The 23537-nt window shown below is 39.0% G+C and overlaps 1 protein-coding gene across 1 annotated transcript in view; it reads right to left on the bottom strand.

The window, feature by feature from the left end:
* PLD5 (phospholipase D family member 5) overlaps window positions 1-23537 on the bottom strand; it is a 368734-nt gene that overhangs the window by 132914 nt on the left and 212283 nt on the right. Inside the window, exon 4 of the mRNA XM_058533886.1 lies at window positions 7806-7917. Within this exon, the coding sequence (XP_058389869.1) occupies window positions 7806-7917 (112 nt within the window). The remainder of the gene's footprint in view (window positions 1-7805; window positions 7918-23537) is intronic.

Here is a 23537-nt window from a genome sequence, read left to right as displayed (position 1 = left end):
CAATTCCACATCTGAGTATATATCCAAGAGAAGCAAAATCTGTATCTCAAAGAGATATCTGCACCCCCATGTTCACTGCAACATTATTCACAGTAGGAAAGATATGGAAACAATCCAAGGGTCCATCTATGGATGAATGGGTAAAAAAAAAATGTGGTCTCTCTCTCTCTTTTTCTCTCTCTGTCACACACACACACACACACACACACACACACACACACACAATGGAATATTATTCAGTCACGAGAAAGAAGGAAATCCTGCCATTTGCAACAAACTGGATGAATCTAGAAGACATTATTCTAAGTGAAATAAGCCAGACAGAGAAAGACAAATACTGTGTTATCTTAATTATATGTGGAATCTAAAAAAATTTTAAAAGTCAAACTCACAGAAACAGAGAGTAAAATGATAGTTACCAGGGGCTCGAGGGTGGGGGCGATGGTGAGATGCTGATCAAGAGTACAAGCCTTCAGTTATAAGACATATAAGTCCTGGAGACCTAATGTGCAGCATGGTGACTGTGGTTAACAAGGTGTATTGTATACTTGAAATTTGCTAAGAGAGTAGATCTTAAGTGTTCTCACCACAAAAAGAAAAAAAAAAAGGTAACTATGTGATGTATGTGTTAATTAACCTGATTGTGGTAATCATTTCACAAAGTCTACGAATATCACATCATCACATTGCACACTTTAAATATACACAGTTTTACTTAATTATATCTCAATAAAGCTGGAGGGAAAAAAACAGCTTTTGCTGACAAACAGAAATTTTTGCATATTTTTTCTCCAATAGGTCAAGCTCTGTATCATGAAGTATTCCACGAAAACACTGATTCGTAGTAAGAAACGGGTACTACTTGTACGATATTTAAAATATGGAGGTTTCATTCCTATGAGGTAACTTAATAGCTAGCATTTGCAGCACTAGAAAAATAATTAGCATCACCGAGATGGAGCTCTATCAACTGTCAGACTATTCTGTGGTAATCTTTTTTTCCAAAATTTTGAGCAGATAATTGGAAATCAAAATCAGGCATTAAGGGAATAACATGTTTAATATCAAAGCTATTTGCTACCCTTCTGTTTTGAAACAACCTCTACGTTTTACATACTTACAAATCTGAAATGAAAGTATTTTCTCTTGGTTAGAACCATATTTTCTCTTACCACTAATGTTTTAGAGTTTTGTGAGAGTAGTTACAATAAAAAACCTTGCTGATTCCCAAATCTGAAGAGTTTTGAAAAGTATAAATGATATATTTAATATCTGTAATTGCTAATTCCCATTTCTTGTTCTAAAGCAGGTTATTAAGCAATCACACAGATACAAAATATAATTGATGTTTTACTAAAGCATAGAAGTATTATTAATAAGAGTGAAGAGCTTTAGCCCTATTTCAAATATGAAAATTCTCACTTAAATGCATAAGATTTAGTCACGAGTAAGGGCCAATTAAATATTTACTGCTTACTAAATGCTTTGTGGATAGGAAGCCAAAATGAGCTGGAGATGCCCACCCAGAGCTATGGGTGATCCTGTGGTGATCCCAACAGTATGATCCTGTTGCTCTAGTTTATTGCCCGTCATGGGTAAGGTTATGTCTGATGAGTTCACTTGCTTGGTGTTCAGTGCTAATGAGGGAAAGGTGAGGTCAGTTTTACTCAAACCACAGAGTATGCCTGAGCCAGTCACCCAGCAAATGCATGACTATTCACAAAGAGAGCAGAAGGGGGGATGTGGAGGGCTGAGGGCTATCACAGTGGCTGAAGGTCCACTCAAAGGGCATGGTTTGTATTGCCTTCACAAACAAAGAATAACAGAAATGAAACAATGTGGATAAAAAGATTGAGAAACCTAGAACTTTAATTTTTAAATCTTATATAGAGAAGATCTGAAGATCAATCTATCTGTCTATCTATCTATCTATCTATCTATCTATCTATCTATCTATCTATCTATCTACCTATCATCTAAAAAAACCCAAAGAGGAATGAAAATTCTTTACACATTGATGCTCTGGCTAAACAAAACAAAATCCATAAAATAGTTCTGTTATCAGCTCCATAAAGGCATCATAAGCATCTATAGGCAGCATAGTCTAAGCTCTAGGTTTAATCACCCGTAGGTTTGCATGCAGGAAAGAAGGGAGTGGGGAGAAAAGATATGTTTGATTCGAACAAACTGAGAGCTTGAAACACCAGCTGAGCCAGGACTGGGCTAACAGTCCTGAGCTCCCAGTGAACTGACCATCAGAAGAGAGGCACAGTATGGAGGTTCAGTATGGAGGTCCCCCAAGCTCTAGGACGAATTTCTTTCTGTTGTTGTGTAACTGGGCTAATCACTAGCAATGAGGAAAGTCCAAACAGCATCTAGTGACCGAGTTTAACCGACAAGTTAAGCACAATTCATGTAGTCAATTTCTCTCCGCAGACTGTGTCAGTACAATCCATTGCCCCCATCTTTTCATGTTCTGTGCCTTCACCACTGGATGTTTTATATTCCTCTCCTTTTCAAAACCAAGATCTCATGACTACCTCTCCTCTCTTCATTTGGGCTGTGATTTCATCACACTGTAAACCTAGGAATATGATTTCTAATATCTGCTTTGTCTACCCCAGGAGACTGTCTCTTCTCCAGTGTATTTTGGGTTTCTGATTTCATTGTACTGTTTTGCTATAGAACTTTTATATAAAAAACTGATTTGCATAACCTCTTTCCCATTTTAGGTAATATAGCAGGGTTTTTCTTTTGTTTGTTTTGATGGGAACACTTCTTATCACTGAATGTGCTGGCCATCGAGAGTTCAGTTAAAGACATCCTTGTATTTCTTACGAACCAGCACAGCCTGAATTCTCTGACCTTTTATTCACTGAGTATGGTCCCTACACTACAAAAAAGTTTGTTACAAGAGGTCTGGTTTAGAATCTACCTCCCTCCGTGTGGGATGATTGGCTTTGATTTAATTTAATCTAACTTAATTATTAAAGTTAAGGGTTTCTAAGTTGAATTTTCTAATTTATTGCTGAATTTTGAAGTAACCCTCATTATCATATGTCACTGATTCTAAAATATGCAGTTTTCACATTTTAACGTCTCTGACAGTGGGATGCATCTTATGATGCTGTAGACAGTGTGACAGTGTGACAGAGTTGTCACTTCACGGTCTTGGTTGTTATTCCTGGTGGCATGATAGGGCTCCTGCAGTTTCTCAATATTCAGTCAACAAACCATTTAAAGTCACTTTGAGAAAGGATTATAAGGGCTGGTTACTGTCAGAATATCTTCCTTTGACATTTTCTGGTAAGCTTGAAAAACAAGCAGAATGGAAGTCTGCTCAGAAAAGAAAGACAATGCTAGAGAATCTATTTCTTAGTTAGAGAGCACCATCAACACTCTTGATGGCGCAGAGATGCTGTGGAGTGGAAAACCCATCAGTGACTCAGATGCAAAGAGTGATTCAGAAAAACCGATTCTCTAGATGCTTTAAGAGTCCCTTGATCAGTTATTTCACTTATAGCAGTCTTCTCTAGGAAACTGTGATCTCTTTGAAGTCAGGGGAGGGCTCAGGTCTTAGTCACTTTTCTGTCTTTAAAGCACAGCTTACTGGCACAGGTCAGATATTCAAGGGATGGTTGTTGAATAAATAATAAATGAACAACGGAAGAAAAGTAGATAGTGAGACCCACAGGGGAAAAGAGATGAAGTCTAAAGGAAAATATTATGGGTAAGGCTTATAACGGACTTGAAGGATGAAAAGGAGCTCGCAAATTGACAAGGGAGGGGGTGAGTGTCAGGCACAGGGAAAAGAATGTTTTAGGAAACAAAGCTCTGGAAAAACATGCCGTGTCTGGGAAATCACAGTCAGCTTTCAGATACCTGGAAAGTCAACAACAGGATGTAGTAAGAAGGAGAAGGACACTCAGATCCTGAATGGTTTCAAATGCTTTTCTTTTTTTTTAAAGAAGCATGGACTTTATTTCTAGGTCACTGATTTGAATCCTTTATGACTTTTATTTCACTAGTCATTCTATTGAAGAGTTAGCATCTGACAACGAACAAGTAAAAGTCTGGTTTTTCCCAGCAGGAAATTTATATTTTCTGACTTTACATTATTTTATTCTTAATTTTTGGTAGGCTACTGAGGCAAATGTTTTGGTCATATTATAGAACGTACGCTGAATTGCTATGGTTTTGAAAGACAAATAAGTAAATAATAAGTCTTCTTATCCATTTCATTGCAACAATAACTATAAAATGTGAGGACTGAAAAAACAGTAGGTGGGGGAGATGAATAGGCAGAGCACAGAGGATGTTTAGGGCAGTGAAAATACTTTGTATATTATAATGATGGGGATATGTCATAATACATTTGTCCAAATTCACAGAATGTACAACACCAAGATTGAACCCTAGGGTAAACTGTGGCTTTTGGGAGATTATGATGTGTCAATGTAGGTTCATCCTTGTACAAAATGTACCTTTTAGGGAGAGTGATGTTGATAACGGGGGAGGCTATACATGTGTGGGGGCAGGAGGTTTATGGGAAATCTCTGTACATTCCTCTCAATTTTGTTGTAAACCTAAAACTGCTCTAAAAAACAAAGTCTTAAAAAATACTGTAGTATTATTGAGCAATAATATCTTGCTTGACTAAAAGATATAGCCAGAAATAAAAATTTTATTATTAGTATAAAATTTCAATAATGTCACTGTGCTATCACCAGTATTGGGTTTGACGAGAAGCGGGACATCAAAGGCATTTGCTGGGAGACGTGAGCAGGGAGAACAGGGCTTGGGAGAACTGTCACAATTACTCCTAGCAAGCTAAACGTTGGCAGCGCATGGCATACCCCACTTGAAGGGGGTATAGACAAAGGAACAGAGGATTCAATGACAATCCTGCATCTGATTTAGCTTGCCTTTGAGACCACCAGTTAGGATCGCGCATTGGACAAGGGGAAGCCACGTCACATACACTCCACTTTCAGCTATGACGAAGCGGCTTCCTGACTAACTCTCTGATCAAGGTGACTAAAAGAGCTGATGAAATGCAAAAGCAAAAACGAAAAGCTGTGAAGGCACTAAAAGACCCCGAGATTTATAAAGTAAATTTACTTCTATAAATAAAGATGTTTAAAGTAATTTTCTACAAATTTCAAGTTTGAAATGATACAGAGTCTATTCTCTGACCACAGCTGTGCAGAATGGGTGTGGAGCTTAGTTTCCCACATGAGTGACTGGGCAGGTGGAAATCCAGGTAGAGGGGGCGTTGCTGCTGTGGACGTGGCTGGGCAGGGAGGAGAGGAGGTGTCAGAGCAAAGTTAACACATTGCGTTTGAGATGCTGACGGGGGACCCAAGTGGAGGTGGAGATGGTTAATAAGTGAAATTGGAAAAACCGATTAGTAAAACTCTTTTTGAATTTACAGGGAGCCTTGTCTAAAGGCTGGGTTCATGGACTTCATGAGAGTTGGGTTTGTAAAGCAGCCCACCTCCGAGCCACAGTGTGAGACGTTGTGGGGGGTTATCTTTCTGACTTCTGAGTCAGGCTGGGAGTGGGCAGCAGAAGGAACAGTGGAGGACCTGGGCTCTCACCATGGCCTTGGTGGGGAGCACCTCACCTCTCCAGCCTGCCCTCCCCTCGCTGGGCCTATACCCACGCCAAATCTTTACCATTTCCTGAGAAGCCTCACTGTGCTTCTTTTTCATAACATATTTGATTAGCGTCTATATTCAGTAACTTCCTCACAGCTGAAGTTACTCATGGCTAGTCTCATGCTTATCTGTTTTTTATGGACTATTTCTGGACAAACCTTGCTGGAACTTTACCAAAAGATCAGAATCTCTCCCTAAAAAAATTAAAAGATAATCCTAAAGCAAAATATTCAAACACAGATTTATAATGGTGTCATAAAAAATATTTCTAAAATGCACAATTAGTGTTTAATAGCTCTGTCAAAGGATAAGAGTAGAGAAACACAACAACTGCATTTTAAAGATGTATGTATGTTGTACTGTATATACATATGTGCATGAATAAAATTCAGATAGGCCTACTGTAGGTACCTAAGAGAGAGCTATGAGAAATTAGGGTCCTGTTTACTGCTCTCCTATTGTAAAGGAACATCATTTGTTTTCTTATTTTGATAAGAACTCCTATTATACATTAACAGAGCCTAAGTTGTAGTAATATATACATGAGTTCATGAAATTCAAACACTTCCTTTTTTGTGAGAAGCAATGACTATAATGAAACTTTAATTCATAGTTCACAATGCAAATGTAAGCAAGGACTTTATCCATAAATTCATTAATAGCTATTCCCTGTCTAGGTAGTCAAATATTCAGCAGCAACTAAGAAAGGCTGCTATGGCCCCTAGTACTGCCTAGTTTTCACTTCTGGTTGAGTTGACAAGATTTAGCATGGGCTATGGCAAGAAACAGATTTGTGGATGGACAGTCAAGAAGTAATAGAACGTGCAGGCTACATCCCTCTCCTCCTAACTCATCTGCTTTCTATCCTTCCTGGATAATCAGACCCAAAGGGCATGCAAGTAGACTCCATGAGCAAAATTATTTGCAAATACAGGCTCCTAAAGTAAGCCAAAAGGAATCCATTCCTAAAAATGTGTCAGATAATGAATTCTCATATAGTGGGAACCCAAGTTCCTATTTTTTAAACAGAAAAAGTAATAATGCATTTCTAACCCACATAGATTGTATCTCTCAATACACTAAGTAGGTATTTTCTAGTTTTTCAGAAATAATACGCTACAGTCAAGTAGCATAGTGAAGCTTTTCAGATACAGCAATATCCCATAAGTTTTCCTTATTTTCCTATGCATAGAAAAAATAAGATGCATGGTGGTAGGGATAGGGACATGTGCCCCGCCAAGCTCATGTCTTGGCTTTATCACTTCCAACTCTTCTTCTGCAGAAGGAAAGACCACTGGGGCTCGCTTATTTGCTTTATAATCTCTTCCATTTTTTAGATGGTATTTTCACTTAATAATGGGGGGAAGTGATAAGCAAAAATGCCCAGTATGTTTAAAGAGCACACACGTAAGATGTCATGCCATCAAGTAAAACTGGGGCCAATGTCCAGTAGCCTGAACATTTCCACTGGCTCACACACACCGATGCCTTGCAGAGGCTTACATTTCAGATAGTAAATTCAGTGTAAAAATTTTTACAAATCAGTAAAAACTATTTGGAAGTGAGAGTTCAGTTAGCGAAGATTACAGCAAAATGAAGAAAATTATTGTAGAATTATTCTCCATCTTCACAGGAGTGTGAGACAAACTGCAAAGTGGCCGAATAAATGATGTTCTCCTGTGGAATTAGCTTAAAAGTCATGAATCGGGCAGTGTTTCATAGACTCCTACATCTGACTATGTTATTTTAAAGAATATGTAGCATAGGGAGGATTTCCATTTGATAGGCCAGAGAAAAACAGAAATCCAATGTTTGTTCTGATGAGAAGTGGCTCTATTCTCTAATTAGACCTTTGAAGTGTTCCCGGAGGGAAAGATTCTTCTTTCTAGTTAATTGTCATTTAAAGGCCAGTAGACTATTTTGCATAAACTAACATTCAACAACACCATTTAAAAAATCCCAGTAGTATTGATTTATAATTCTCTCATTTAAAGGCTTTAATCAGGCTATTTTCCAAAGGAGAAATAGGAAGTGTATTCAGTGAAATGTGTTGATTATAAAGAAATTATATATTATTTTAAGTGCAATCAAAGGTATCTTGACAGAAAACCCAGTGGTAGAATAGCGTATCAACCTTGGCCTTACCCTTTAATTTCAAGGCTTCTAATACCTTTGAATCAGCTGTTACATCACTCACTAGCTTGATTTCAATATTCTGTGATGTCAATTGGAGCAACTTTTCAAAAAGACGCTGACCCTAGAAAAAATATTCAGAGACAAAGAAAGTCAGAAAATTCAGAAGTATGCCATTTTAAATAGGTATAAATAAACTTATTAAAAATTAAAACTATTCATTCAAATTTTAAAAGGCAAGCACTTCAGCAATTGGTATTCATGGGAGATTTTTTCAAAAGAGTTTATACACACAGAGAAGGAACACAAACGCAGATTACGTTATGTTTTTTTGAGTACTGTGCAATTCAACAACTATGGTAAAAGTAATTTCAACACTATGATGCAAATCTACCCTTCTTTTACTTTTTCATGAACTCTGAAGTTATCTACACATGAAGAGGCAGCAGAGAATATTGAACAGTTGAATTTGGGCCCAGAGAGACCTGGACTTCAGCTGGTTTTCCAATTTGTAAGGTGTGTTTCTTAACCTCACTAATCTCCAGTCTCGTCCTCAGTAAAATGTGGATAATGTTAGTATTTACTTTAAAAGGTTTTTGCGAGGATTAAAGGAGTTAGTATTAAGTATTCTTTGTTAAGCTGTTATGGGAAGAATCATGGCTACTCATCAGTGATTTGCTTAAATTCACCTTCTTGTCTAAAGCTTGTTTTACTGAATTCAACTAATGCTCTGCCCAGCAATCTATAATTATTAGCACAGCCTAAAAATAACTCAAATCAAAAACAAAATAAAAAATAAAGGTTTTCCTTACAGGATTTTCACAAGCACACAATTTTTATAGTAAGGTTTCATCTCAGGGAGACTCTGAATAGTTACGGGTCCATAGTCAGTACATTACCTCAGGCAAGTTGATTGCAACGTTACCCTGTTTATTTTCCCTCCTGTGTTTTCATGGACTCCCTCTCCTAAACATAAAAGGAAACTGTCTTCTTTTACTGTTTTTTCAGATTTTTGCTATTAAGCCACAAACTCAAATGCCTTCAGGGTCCAGACAGGCAACAAGGCTTTGGTCTTAAGGGCCCCTGAGTGGCAAAGTCTTATCTTACTTTGATAAGAGTGGACTGTTGATAATGATTATATAGAAAGGATTTGGAGAGTGCGAAGAGACAATGGAGGAGATGTGGATGTAAAGCAGCGATGCCTGCAATCCAGCCTTAGAAAAGAGAGAAGCCAAAGGTCCAAACCCTAAAACTCTGGAGTGTGAAGGAGGAGAGAGCTGGTACGCCAGTGCTAGAGTGACAGCTGATGTAATCCCGCCGTGCTCCATCCCAGAGGTGACCTGGTACAGCCAAGCTTCCACAGTCCCTGGGTGTTGGAGGATAGAGTGGGAGTTGCACCCATGTCACACATGGAGGCTTCCTTTTTGTGTAACTAAGTGTGGTCATAAAGGTTGCCCAAAGTGGACCTCAAGAAAAGCGACCAAATCGCTCTGCATCCAGAGCCTGGCGGCAGCCTCCCCACAAAGCAGATATTCCCGTGAGGTACGTGGAATGGGTGTATCAGGCAGCTGTGAACTGCTTCTTTAAAAAAGAAGTGGAAGGGCAGAGGGAGAAAGAGAGAGAGACATGGAGAGACAGAGAGAGAAGGACAGGGAAAAAAACCAGCTGTGGGTTTGCTGATTTCAGGATTGGTGGCTACCAGAGGGGACGGGGGGAGGGAGGAGGGCGAAAGGGATAATTCGGCACATGTGTGTGGTGATGGGTTGTAATTAGTATTTGGGTGGTGAACATGATGTAATCCATGCAGAAATAGAAGTATAATGATGTACACTTGAAATTTATACAATGTTATAAACCAATGTTACTGCAATAAACAAAATAAAATAAAATCTTTGCATCACTAAAAAAATAAATAAATACATAAATTTCAAATTGGCTATGGAGAGGTGAGGGCTTGGGCAATGAGAGGTTCAGATACCAATGTGGGGGAAGATGCATGACATAACAGCTCTGTGGTTCTCCTGTAGACCGAGTTATCCCCAACACAACCTTCGTCAGCTTTGGCTCTCCTCCGAGTTGTGCCCTATGCTCTTGTCACACACCCTTGAAGGCTCAGTGGTGTCTGCATGGCCCAGACTTCTAGAGCCCAGACTCACGGTCATTCCATGGTCACAGAAATTGTTTGTATTTTTCCCTTTCACACAGAGAAAGAGCTTATGTGCTTTGTGCTTTGTGTGTTTTATGAGACCCCATGGTTAGCGGGACAGTATTTTTAAACAAACGCATTTTTTTTTTTTTTTTTTTGCTTTTAGTCAACATATTTAGCACAAATGGAACATAAGAGATCTTCCAACCTATCTGTATTTTTGGTTCTGTGCCTTAAATTGATTCCCACCGTGTTATTTCTGTGAGACTTAAAACGAAGAAGACCAGAATTCTCAAACATGAATGAAAATAGAAACTCTGAAATCTACAGATACTGGCAGACTGTCATTAAATAAAGCTTATTTTTACTTTTAGTATGTGCTGACTACTTACACCAAGGATTCTTAAATCTTTTCATTATAGTGCTCACTGTAATGAACCTGGGCTTGAGGTGGAACTTCCGTTAAATCTCCCTTCAGTGTCTTACCTCCCTGTCCACACATTTTTGCTAAGATGTTCAGAATGTAATAGCTTCCAAAGGTATGCAACACCTGCTCCGAGCAGAGATCTGCAGTAAGGCCTACTGCTGTCTGAGTTAATTTCACTCATCCTGTTTTCATAAAGGAATAATAAAAGGCCCTTGGCTTTTAAACATCAGAAATTTAAAACTCGCACTTTTTGGTGAGAGACATTAGCCAACACCTCAATCTTCACTAAATCATCTTGAAGAGAGTCAGTGACTCATGCATGTTCACCTACTTTAAGTCAATTTTTTCTCATGTCTGCAAAAAACTTATGATAGATAGAACAGTGCTGGGGATGGAGCTGTACCCCAAGGACAGAGATCCAGCTCAGCCCTTCTGTGACTTTGAAGAGGCTGCTGAACGCATAAGGCCCTTTCAATCCCAAGAGAGTAAGGGTTATAAATACTGCCTCTTTCTGTTGACCCCAAACAAGTGGTGGACAGGATGAAATGCAGACGTAGAAAGTGAAGGGAAAAACCAAAATTACCAAAAAGAAATCAGAAGAAAGTCATTCTCCATAAGATTAATTCTGAGGATTACGTAGCATATGGTGGTAGTTTTCAAGCTTGTTTTAGCTGTTAAACTCTTTGTTCAAATGAAAACTTAAGCTAAACACCTCTTTCAATGTCTCTCTGCCCTGCTGTACAGAATCTCCAGGGCTCCACAGAACACAGCTGGAAAACCACCATATTCTACCCCTTCATCATACTGAGGTCTGATTAGAACCCTCAGGATATTCAGATTGAGAATGTCAGAGCTGGAAGATACCTTTTAGATCAATAGTCTATGCATCTCCTCATTTATAAATAAAGACATTGAGGCCCAAGAAAATTAAGGGATGTGCTGATGGTCACACAGTGCAGTCTTCTCTACATGACCATTTTGTTATGTTAACGTTGGGAAAGGAGGGGTATTCTGGAAAGAAAGTCACCCTTGAGTGTCTCTCTCTCTCTCTTTCCACTCCCAGCTCTGGTGTATTCAACTCTCCTGAGCTAAGTAAGCAGGTATCGAGCTAGAAGGCACTTTATTACCAGCAGAGTCAGGTTCTGGGAGTCCAGGTGCCTGTAGACCCATGCTCAGCCCCATGAATGTCCCTGTGCTCCCTGGTCTCCAAGAGGCTGGGCAGGAGCTGAGGTGGCCTCCCTGGGCCTGGGGCTGGGAGTGTGAAGTATTGAGGGAAGAGACATTCTCCCGCTGCCCCAGTGGGGGACTAGTTAACCACTTAGCGCTGCCCCTCCTTCACTTGAAAGCAAGAAGTTGCTAATAATCTGATAAAGTCAAATAGCAACACACTTAAGAGGACCCAACAAGAGAGAAAATTCTCGGATACGATGGGTACCCAATGATACAGGCTACTCGAGAAGAAAGGAACTGGAGCTGAAACAACGTGAGCACTCAAGGACAGTCAAGCGTGGCTAGGACTACGATTTTAGAACTAAATTACAACATGGATGGACATTGAGGGTATTGTGCAAAGTGAAATAAGTCAGAGGGAGAAGGTCAAATACTGTATGATTTCCTTCATTAAGTAGTAGATAACAACAACAATAAACAAACACATAGGGACAGAGATTGGATTGGTGGTTACCAGAGGGGAAGGGGGGAGGGAGGAGGGTGAAAGGGATAATTCGGTACATGTGTGTGGTGATGGGCTGTAATTAGTATTTTGGTGGAGAACATGATGTAATCTATGCAGAAATAGAAGTATAATGATGTACACCTGAAATTTTTACAATGTTATAAACCAATGTTACTGCAATAAACAAAAAATTAAAAAAAAAAAAAAAAAAGAAGAGTAATTGAAGAAGACTATGGCTACCATTGAGGCCCAAACTAGTGGCCTGAAGACCAACTGGAAGAAATATCTCAAGCACACACACACACATACACGCGCGCACACCTGAAAACATAAGGCTGATAAGGGGAGTAAGGGGGAAGGATAAATTGAGGAAATATAACATGTGGCTAATAGGTGTATTGGAAGAGAAAAAGAGGGAAAAAGAAAACGGTTGCAAATAAAAGAAGAAAAATTGTCCAACTTGAGGAAATATCTAAATCTATAAGTTGAAAAGAAGATGGAGGTAAAATGTGGAAAGACACATCCAGGCACATTCTGTAAAACTACTCAACATCAAGGAGAAAGAGAAATTCTCACAAACTTCTGGCCAAAAACACAACAAAAAAAGTTACCCATCGAGGAAAATGGATCAGACTGGCATGGAGCTAACTATCTGCAACACGAAGCTAGTATATGGGGGCTACAGACTCTGCAGGAAAAAGACTGAAGCCCAGGAATGCTTGACTCAGTCAAGGATTTTTACCAGCCAGGATGAAAAAAAGAAAGATTTGCAGATATATACAAATTTAGATATATTACCTACATAACCCATATGAGGAACACATCCAAGAAGGGCTCTAAGCAAACAGTAAACAACACCAACGAGGAAGACGAAGGGGAGAAGAAACAAGTGATGAGCACACGATGTGGAAATGTGTTTGATGTACTTGCTAAACAAGGATTCTTGAAATAGAAGAGACATCTTACAGGGGAAGGTCTACTGAGAATCTCTGATGTGCATTCTCAATGGGGGCGCTATTGCCCCAAAAGGGCTGAGAATTGGTTCGTGTGCATGTGTAGGTGAAGTTACTCTTTTTATGAATAAACACAGCTATACCTACAGTAAATATGCAATATATCTGTGGTATTAAAATTTCACGGAGGGGGGCTGGATTAGGAAAAAAAAATGTCTAAAAAGGCTCCTTAGTAAAGTGATAAGGAAAAGAAGGTTCAGAAACACTGATCCACAGCCAACAGGATAAAGAATCTCAGTAAAAATTAGAATAAGAGTTAGGGAGGGCTTAAAAGTACTAGCTGGGAAAAAATAGGCCATTATTACATAGGGCATAGTTTATGGAGCTAGGACAGTTAAAAACTGGTATGCACCAAACAGCACAGCAGCTAAATATATGAAGCAAAAGTTAAGAGAAATGCAATGAAAACACTACTTCAAATAATACTTCAAAATATGTCTCTCCAAACCGGGCAGATCTAATAGAAAATAAATGAGGGTATATGAAAATTAAATAATACTATCAATAAACTTGATTATATGTGTACATTTATATATATTTCTCATTCTATATATCAAACCCCTCGAAACAATTTCTGTTTGTCTGTGTAACATTTACAAAAATCTGTTCTGTAACTAACATTAAGAAAACCTAAACAAAAGTTAAAATGAGCTATTCTACAGGTTTCATTCTCTGCTCATAATCTAACAAAATGAGAAACAGACCACTAAGATGCAACTCATAAAACAAGTCTTGCCTACTTAAAGATTTAACGACTCACTTTAGATTATCCTTACATCAAAGGAGAAAAGAAAAGTGAATTTTTGTGTTCTCCAGGAAGCTGTGAATAAGTAGGTACTTCATAGCAAAACCATGAAATGAAGCAATAGCTGGTGTCAGAGGAAAGTTTATAACCGTGAATGTCTTCAGTATTATAAAAAAGAACATATCATAAAGTCATAGGGATCATATTAACGTGGTAGAGGCAGAGGAATGGATAAATAGATAAGGAAACTTAAGAGAGAATCCAGAAATGATACACACAGAATTCTTATCAGTAACAAAGGTGCTATTTTAATTCAGTCTGAAAAAGATAAAGCAGTTTAATCTGGCACAGTGGAAGGACCCCTGTGTTATACCAAATAGAAAAATATGTTCTTGGGCAGAATAATGACATATCAATACTTTCAAGAAAATCTAGGCAACCACACATACAGTCTTGAAGTAGGGACAACCTTAACCAAGCTGTAGGAGGCTAAATAAGGGGCTCCCAGATGTCAGGTCCTAGTCTGGAGCCTGTAGATGTGACCTTATTTGGAACTAGGATGTTTGCAGATGTGATTAAACTAAAGATCTTGAGAGGAGGAGATTATCCTGGATTATTTGAGTGGGCCCTAAATGCAACCGCAGTGTACGTAGATGAGAGAGGTGGAGGGGGATTTGATACGTTCAGGGGAGGAGGCAATGCCAAGATGGAGCAGAGAGAGGCAAAGATGCTGGCCTTGAAGACTGGAGTGACATGGCAGCAAGCCAAGGGAGGCCCGCAGCCACCCGAAGCTGGAAGGGGTAAAGAGTGTGTTCTCCCTTAGTACATGGTATCTGCTGGAGTCTCTGGAGGGACCACGGCTCTGCTGACACCTTGGTTTCCTTGGTTTCAGCCCAAGGAAACTGATTTCAGACTTCTGCCCTAGAAAAATGCTAGAAAATAAATTTCTGTTGCTTTAAGCCACAGTCTGTGGTGATTTGTTGCAGTGGCCGCAGGAAACTAATACACAAGCTGGATACGTAGAAGTAATAAAAGAGATAGAGAATGATAGAAGTTAAAAAATTTATACAGCAAACGATACCACAAAGCTCATAAAAAACAGTAAAAATTTGGAATAATACTTGTTATGCAAATAAGAAATGATGAGTTAATAGCTGTACTCTACAAAAATATATTAAAATTAATAAGAAAAGGCCAATAGCCCCACCAAATGTGGGCAAAATATGAGACTGGGCACGCCTAAGAGAGATGAGCCTACACGGTGACAGACATAAAGAGATGCTCCGTGTACTCAAGGGAAGTAGAAAGCAAAGAAGAGTTCTCTCTCTGTACTCAGAGACCGGACAACATTGACAAGTGGCAACATTTACTCATGTCAACGATTTGGGGAAAGTCTGACATTTTGCTTCCTTCCACTCAGGACTCCTACATCTAGAAATTCAGCCCAAAGAACCATAAGTCCCAAAAAGTGTGTGTGTATGTGTGTGTGCATGCGTGCATGTGTGTGTATAGTTATGATTATATATCTTAGGTATGTTATTATCCCATTTATGCATAAATATATACATAATGCATATATATACAGATACATACGTATCTATGTATAAAATATATGTATACATATATATGTGCATATAAAGGAAAGTTAAAAAGGACACAGAACTGATTAAACATATTAAACATTTGCTGATAAAGTCATGAGAAAACAAGATCTAGGATTTATTTTAAGCCATAGTACCCCTTTAAAGCAAGGGTTTAAAAAGCCTGACTTTTTAAAAAATTTATAACTTAAGAAACAAAACCATATATGCATGAATCCCTTAAATAAATAAACTTGCTAGTTTATTTATTTAACCAACTAGTTCAATTATCTATAAGACTGATCTCTTATTTACTTACCATATTTACTGAAATTTTCAGTACTAGATTGACAAAAAATTTTCTTTTTCGGTTTAGAAAACTTACAGAAATTTTCTTATTTACTTACTATGTATGTTGAAATATACAAAGTTTGCCAGGGATATAAACATACATATATTACTTTTGCGTCAGTGTCAACTTTTAGTCCCAAACACCTCCAGGACAGGGAGAAGTGTCTTTTAAGCAGATTCATTCAACACATTGACTGGATGCCTGCTATGTGCCAAGGACCCTACTAAATGTTGGAGATAAATGATAAATAAGCAAACACAGCCCAGTGTGTCAGATGTCAGGGTGGAGGAAGTGCAGGCCTAGGGCGGGCACAGCAGGGCACTAAGAACGCAGCCCGAGGCGCTCAAGGGAAGTCTCCAAAGGAAGGGAGGAGAGAAGAATGTTCCAGGTGGACACCCGTGGTGGAAAGACAAGTAGGGGCACAACATGAAGGGTCTTGTAAGCCAGGATGAAGAGACAGGACCTCATCTGGAAAGCAATATGGACCTCCAAAGGATTTTACATAGGGAAGGGCATAGTCCAATTTTTGTTCTGAAAGAAAACTCTGACTGCAATTCAGAGAAGAACTGATACAGGGCAAGACGGGAGGCTGAAAGAAAAATTAGAAGGTTGATGTGTGGTTTGGTGAGAGACAACATGACCTGAGATAGAGTAGTGTCAATGGCAATCCAGAAACAGAAGGATCTCAGGTATTTATGAGGTAGCATAGTGATGAATTTGATGGTTAGGCTTGGGCTGAGGGAGACAGTTGGGGATGGTGGCCAGAGTCCCCAGCAGCTCTCAGAACATGCCTATGGAGCATGGAATTCTTCATCCGAAGCCAGAAGATGGTGGCCATGCATCAGTTCACAAATGTCCTGAGGTCATGAATCAATCATAGCCTCAGGAACTCAGACAGGGCCACAGGCCCAGCAGTCTCGTTGAGGATACCCGCTTTTTTGGCAATGAGCAACAACAATTCTCCGCTTGATGCCAGCAGGGAGTACTGCTATGTAGACTGCCAGTCCATTCATTAGTCCAGGTTCCATCCCATTAAGGGATTTAATTATTATGAACAGTTAATCGTCAAGGCCTTGCCTAATGATGGTTATCACAATTATGCACCCCGTGAGTACGAACACAGCCATCCCTGTCAGAGGCAGATGAAGAGAGATGAATAAGCTCTTCATGCCAATAATGGGCCAGGAAATAGCAAGGAATTAACATCAGGACCAGCATGTTTGTAACAGGGACCTCGGCAGCTGGAGACCTAGAGTACTAGAAAGCAGCTTCAGGGTTGCTTCACCGTCCACTCCAGCTGCAAAGGGCAGGCAGACAATGTAATCTTGGCAGCGCATTCAGCAGTGTCTGGAAGAGTGTGGAGGGCACAGCCCGTTAGCACTCCTCTGCTGCAGAGGAGAGGGATGTGACTGGGGCAAGGGAGGAACACCAGGACATGCCAAACTCCCCAGCTCTTCCCCAATCCCTTGTCCCGAGTGGGCAGAGGGCCCTACCCAGGAATGGAGGCAGAATTCCTTCAAGCTCTCACCCCAAGGAGCCCAGCCCCTGCAGGAATTAACCATGAGTGTGCTCTACATGCTCCCTGAAAATCCCATGATCTTAAGAAAGCAGCTCAGACTCCTTTAGCCCTCCAATTCCACTTCTGAGAATTAATCCTGAGCAAATGAGCAAAAAGAAAATAAGATTTTGCCCAAAGGTATTCACTGCAGCAGAATTTATCCAGAAAAAGGAATATAAAGAAATAGCTTAATGTGCAATAATAGAGAAATAGTTATATAAACTTAATCTGGTGAATCCGCTACATTGTATATTAGGCAACCAATTTAAAATAATGTTTATCACTGTTTCCAATAACATGGAAAAGTCCTTATGGTGTAATGCTAAGTTCAAAATTAAGATATAAATTTCTTTGTATAATATGAGCACATGTATGTAATTATGCATAAAATATCAAACTATTAAAAATTTTTTTGTTGGTGGTCACATGGATATTTTGTTTCTCTTCCATTTCTCTCTAGTTTCCAAATTTTCTATAGTAAGAAGCTATTACTGTTATAATGAGAAAAAAATCCAACCTATTCTATTTAAAAGAAAGAACCAAAATCATAAATTGGCCATAGGGAAATAGGAAACCATCAATGAAGGTCTAAAGAGAAAACAGTCAAGCATACAGGTAAACAAAACTAAGAGAAGACAACTTTAGAGAAAAGTCATTATTTAATGCAGATAATTAGGAAGAATATCTTTGGGTTCATGATTTATTCATGTCTATATGATTGGATTTAAAAAGAATCAGGTTAAACTCTTGCTAATCACAGTGCTTATGAGTTTATATCAGAATGATGATTTCCCTTGGAAATATATTGGAAAGCAAGCAAGAACCTAATTAGGATTACTCAACAGATGGGGAAATGGAAGCATGGAGAAGCAGCAGGGATTTACCAAGAAAGCACAGGACTGAGGGAGGACCAGAAGCCGCAGGAGCCAGAGTAACAGAAGTCACAGAGCTCTGCTGAGCAGCCAAGAGCAGAGACCAACCTTCACAAGCCTGTTCGCTGATAGTCTCATGGCTGCACTCGGTATTCTTATCATTGGTCTGTCTGTCTCCCCCACTAGACTCTGAGCTCCATGAGGGTACGGACCAATGCTTATTTGATTTTATATCCCCAGCAAACAGCAAGTACCTTGACAAATATTTGTTCCATAAAGGCACGTTCAAAATCATTTTGCTGCCACATTTCAAATGGGAGAATGCTAATTTATAAACATTTGCTGAGTGTTAATTTTGAGGAACAGAGAAAAGATGCTGTTTTGGAAGAAGGGGACACTCTTTCCACAAGCTCATGCTATTTTCAGGCTGACCGTGCACCAGGAGTTTTACTGAAATAATATTGAGCCTGGAGATGAGAAGGCTGAAGAGTAATCTACTGTTTCAAATCCACGAGCAACTGTTGAGCTCCGTTCTCTTCCCGGCCACATGCTAGACAACAAACCTACAAGAATAAATACCACACAGGCCCGAGAGGCCAGGAAAATTCAAATAGAAGTTGCCACCCTTTTATGTCATTACTGAGAGAACAATTGGAATGAGCAGGATTAAATTGAAACAGGTAAAGTTAGGCTGACAAACGGGGTGGGGAAGGGACCAGCCTGGCCATGTCTTGCAATCTATAGAAATCAATCAACATTTATTAGACTGGGACGGTTTAAAGCAGTGATTCTCGATCCTGGCTGCCCAGTGGAATCCCCAAGTCGTCTTTTAAAATGTATCAAAGCCTGAGCCCCTTTCCAAATATTCTAGTTTAACTGGTCTGAGGTGGGCTTGAGCATCAGTCTATTTCAAAAGCTCCCCACCTGATTTCGACTGGTAGGGACAGTTGAAAATTGCCATATTGGGCGAGCAGGGTGAGAATCTCCCCAAAAAACATGCACATTTTTCTTTCTCCTTCCTTCACCTAAACCCTGAAGAACAACTTGAATTGATATTCTGAAGTAGAATTATTTAACCTCCTTTAACAGAAATTGAGAACTTGATGGACAGCTGGAAGTTACTCCTGCTCTAAGATTACAAAGAAAGTAAACGTCCAATAAAGTTGAAAGTAAATGTCCTGCACTAGAAAAACAAAAATAAAAATGAAAACAAACAATCTTTTATGAGCTCCGTTATTTGTTGTTTTACAAACATGATCTAATCAAATTTACAAAGCAATCAAATGAGACAGGCATTATTATACCCATTTTATAGATGGAGAAATGTAGGATTACAGGGGTTATGAGATCTGCCCTGTGTGACCACAACACCAAACTATTGGTCATGTCAGATGTGTCTGGTGCCAAGCCCTAAGGTCTCTCCACTATAGTATATGCCTCCCAAATAATGCTGCTAGCTGGCCTTTCCTATAAAACCAAGCTCTAAGAACTCAAATACACAAAATAACTGAATCTAAACAGAGCCAAATAAACAGAGCATTAGCATGTATCCTAATTATGTTTTCATTAATTTATATGTTTTATTTTTCCCTATCCCTGTAAAAAAAAAATACAAAACAGACCATAGGAAATTTGCCATAATATAGTAGAAATGTGTGCAAGCTCTCAGATCCACATCAAAACAAAGCATGAAACGTGTATTTTCTAAATTGTATCGGAATATTCTGCTTTCTTCGGCCGCCTCCCTCCAACCTACAGATTGCAATAGGCTTGAAGAACTTCAATTATTCAAAGAATCCAGTCTTTACCAACTATGCTCATCTACTTTCAGGCAAAATGGAAAGCAGGAACTGCTGGGATTTTATTTTTCCCAGATTCAAAAAAAAAAAAAAATCAGTAACAAAAATTATAATTAAATATTTCAGACTTTTACAGGGGAATGATATTGTCAAAAATTGGATTCTTATGGATTCCAGAAGTACCCCTGTGTTACAAACTAGATGCTGATTGTTTGCATGATAGTAAATGAAGAGTCTCCTTCAGTAGACTTGGAGAGGGAACAGAGACCCACCTTGGGACAGCAGAGATGGAAAAGAAAGGAAGAATGGGCTTAGAGAGCCATTGAAGATGGAGAATTAGTAAGATGATGGAGACTGGGAGTGAGAGGTGCTAGAGAGTGTGGAGTTATAGCTGATCCACCAGATTGCAGGCTGCCTGAGGAGGGGCAAGAGGCATGATAGGTCAAAACATAAAGTGATTATAATAGAAAATGTTAATAATACCGTTTACGACAATTTTAAGGACAGCTGTGAACCAAATTTGACAAAGAAAAGATTTACAAGTTAGATAAAACAAAAGCGCTTGCTTGTTGGTTAACTTACATTGATAGGGTCACTTAGGAGGAATATTGCCAGGAAGGAATGAGTGGGCTGCAAGACAGGGCCTGGAGACCTGAGTCATTCATGGATGCAGCTGCCTGGTGGCAAGGTCTATTCCACTAACATCAAAGTGAGATCACTGAATGTCGCCTGGTCATAGGGATCTTGAATTAAAAAAACAAACACCAAGGAAGGAAAAACCAGTCAGCCATTCAACCAACAAAAATCAGCAGTGGCTGTAGGTTTGAGAAGACCACACTACTTCTTATGTATTCAAGATTCAAGACATCAGTTGTCCAGAGGGATCTTCAGCTCATGGACATCGAATTCATTGGAAAACAGATATGTGTACATATTTTTTAATCTCAGCAAATATAGACTGGGGTTGTAGGTTATTTTTTATCAAATGACACTGTTCTAAGATCAAATATGTTACAATGTTACCAGATAACAAATGTGATGATTAATCTTATGCATCAACTTGACCCGGTGAAGGTGCCCAGAAAGCTGGTAAATCATGGTTTCTGAGTGTGTCTGCGAGAATGTCTCCAGAAGAGATTAGCATTTGAATCAGTAAATTGAGTAAAGAAGATCACCCTCACCAAAGTGGGTGGGCATCATCCAATCCTTTGAGAGTCCGAATAGAACAAAAAGGCAGAGCAAGGGTGAATTTTCTCTCTGCTCAACGTGGGACATGCATCTTCTCCTGCCCTCGGACACCAGCACTCCTGGTTTTCAGCCTTTGAATTGAAACCTGGACATACACCATCATCTTCCTTGGTTCTCAGGCCTTTGGACTTGGGCTGGATTACAGCCTCGGCTTTCCTGGGTCTCCAGCTTGCAGACGGCAGATCATGAGACTTCTCAGCCTCCATAACTGCATGAACCAACTCCTATAATAAATCTCCTCACACACACATATATATATATATATATATAAAAAAGAGGAGATAGATATAGATATATCAGATCTATATCTATATCTATATCTATATCTATATCTATATCTATATCTATATCTATAACTATCCTATTGGTTCTGTTTCTCTGGAGAATCCTGACTAATACAGGAAGTTTGCCAGACAGTGATTGATCAAGAATTTCAGGATGAATGGAGAAGTAAAAAAGGTATTCTTAAGCTTGTATAATTCTTGTAAATGAAGCTTTTTGGGTGGTAAGGGGGTGGTCAGTCCTTCTAGATCTTTACCCAGGTTGAAGCAGTCTCTTGCTTCACCAGGAACCGAGCAGACACTTCTGAGAAGATGTGTTAACCAAGAGCTGCTTGAGTAGATGGGTGAGAGCAAGACTGTGTGTGGGGGGGTGTGTGTGGGGGTAAGGATATGTAATTAATAAATCAAATAAAAGTAAGAATTCCGTATGTAAAGGTAACTTGCCTAATCCTTCTTATCTACCCAGAATCTCACATTTGTAGAAATTATAATCCCTTTTAATTTTATAAGATAACCAGCCCAGCTTCCAGCACAGTGTAAGGCCCATAATACGAACTCATTATTCGTTAGTACAATTAAACTTACTTAAACTGGAGTTGTAGTGTGTATGCAAATACGTGAATGTGAATGACGATATTCATGATAATAATAAACACTTATATAGGCGCTAAAATGGTCAAACATTGTTCTACACTCTTTCTATATATTAACTAATTTGCACAACCTATGAGGTAGGTTCTGTTATTACTCTGATTTTTTTGATAAAGAAATTGAGGCACAGAGAGAATTCAGCATCTTGCTCAAGGGCACACAGCTAATAAATAGGAAAGAGGAAGTCTAAGCTACTCTTCCGGCTTATGTCTACAGTTTTTCTAAGAGTCTGCCTACCATTAACCGTGTAGAGACAGGATCCTGGCTTGTACTTTCCAAAGTGACCTCCTGCATCATTGAGCTTTCCCACCTGCTACTCACTAAATCAAGCAAATACGGTTCAATTCTAAAAATCATAATTTTTCAAATTATGTATCATCAATTGGCAAGCATGGCTCGTTGTAGACTGACAACTAATAGATTTCACCTAAGCACGTCTCTTTAAGATTCAGTTATTGTAGCTCATTAATTATTTTATTTGGTTCCTACAGTGAACTCATGGAGAATGGGATTTTTTTACCCAATGAATTAGGTAACTCTACTAATAAGCCTTCATCAAGGCTTTTCCTGAACAGTCTTGATTTCATAAATCCCCATCATCATATCCCATAAATTAGCAATGAAGTTGTCCTAGAAACTTCAATATTTCAGGGTCTAAACTCGTCATCCGGACAGAAAGAAACAAAACCCTTGCCCGGACCATGTATTTTGATTAAATTTGAAAATATGGTTACCATGGAACTATAGATCTCACTAGCCCTTAACATGGCGGTGATACAGAGGAAGATCACTATCCAGTTTCTTTTAGCACAGAAAGAAACAAACACAAAGAGATTGACAACACCCAGTGGGAGGTAAGAAAGATAAGATGAGTTTTTCAGGGTTGGAATTAAAACAGCAACCCTTTGGCACCACAGATTAAAAATGCATTGTAATTAATGTGTCCATTTCCAAGGAAATGAAAAAAAAAAAAAAGCAGGCATTCATCATCCTGTTAATAAGGAGCATTATTCACTCTTATGAAACTGCATCTCATCCAGGGGACACAGATGTTATGTGCCATGTTTATTCGTGTCCCTTTGCTGCTGAGCTGGAGCCTTGCCTGCCACTGGCTGCACTATTCCTTGCTGCATTTTGCTTACAGCTGCATTATAATAAGTAGATGGGCTGCTTTTTGATTATAGTTCCTGTTTATCTGTGTGCAATTTATGGTTTCCACTAAGGACTTTTCAGGATCTGTTGGTTTAGAAGTAAATGCCATGTTTGACTATTCTACTCCAAAATAAAAATATTTTCTTTAAAAAAATATATATTCATGGAAAATAAGCTGTGAACTTGAGCCAATTTTCGTTATATCAGAACATCTTAAAGAAAATTCGAATTAGCACATCTGAGTA

The sequence above is a fragment of the Diceros bicornis genome, chromosome 38 (assembly GCF_020826845.1).
Source record: "Diceros bicornis minor isolate mBicDic1 chromosome 38, mDicBic1.mat.cur, whole genome shotgun sequence".
Lineage (NCBI taxonomy): Eukaryota > Metazoa > Chordata > Mammalia > Perissodactyla > Rhinocerotidae > Diceros > Diceros bicornis.
The sequence above is the reverse complement of the archived record's forward strand: the minus strand, read 5'-3'. Positions and strand labels throughout refer to the sequence as shown.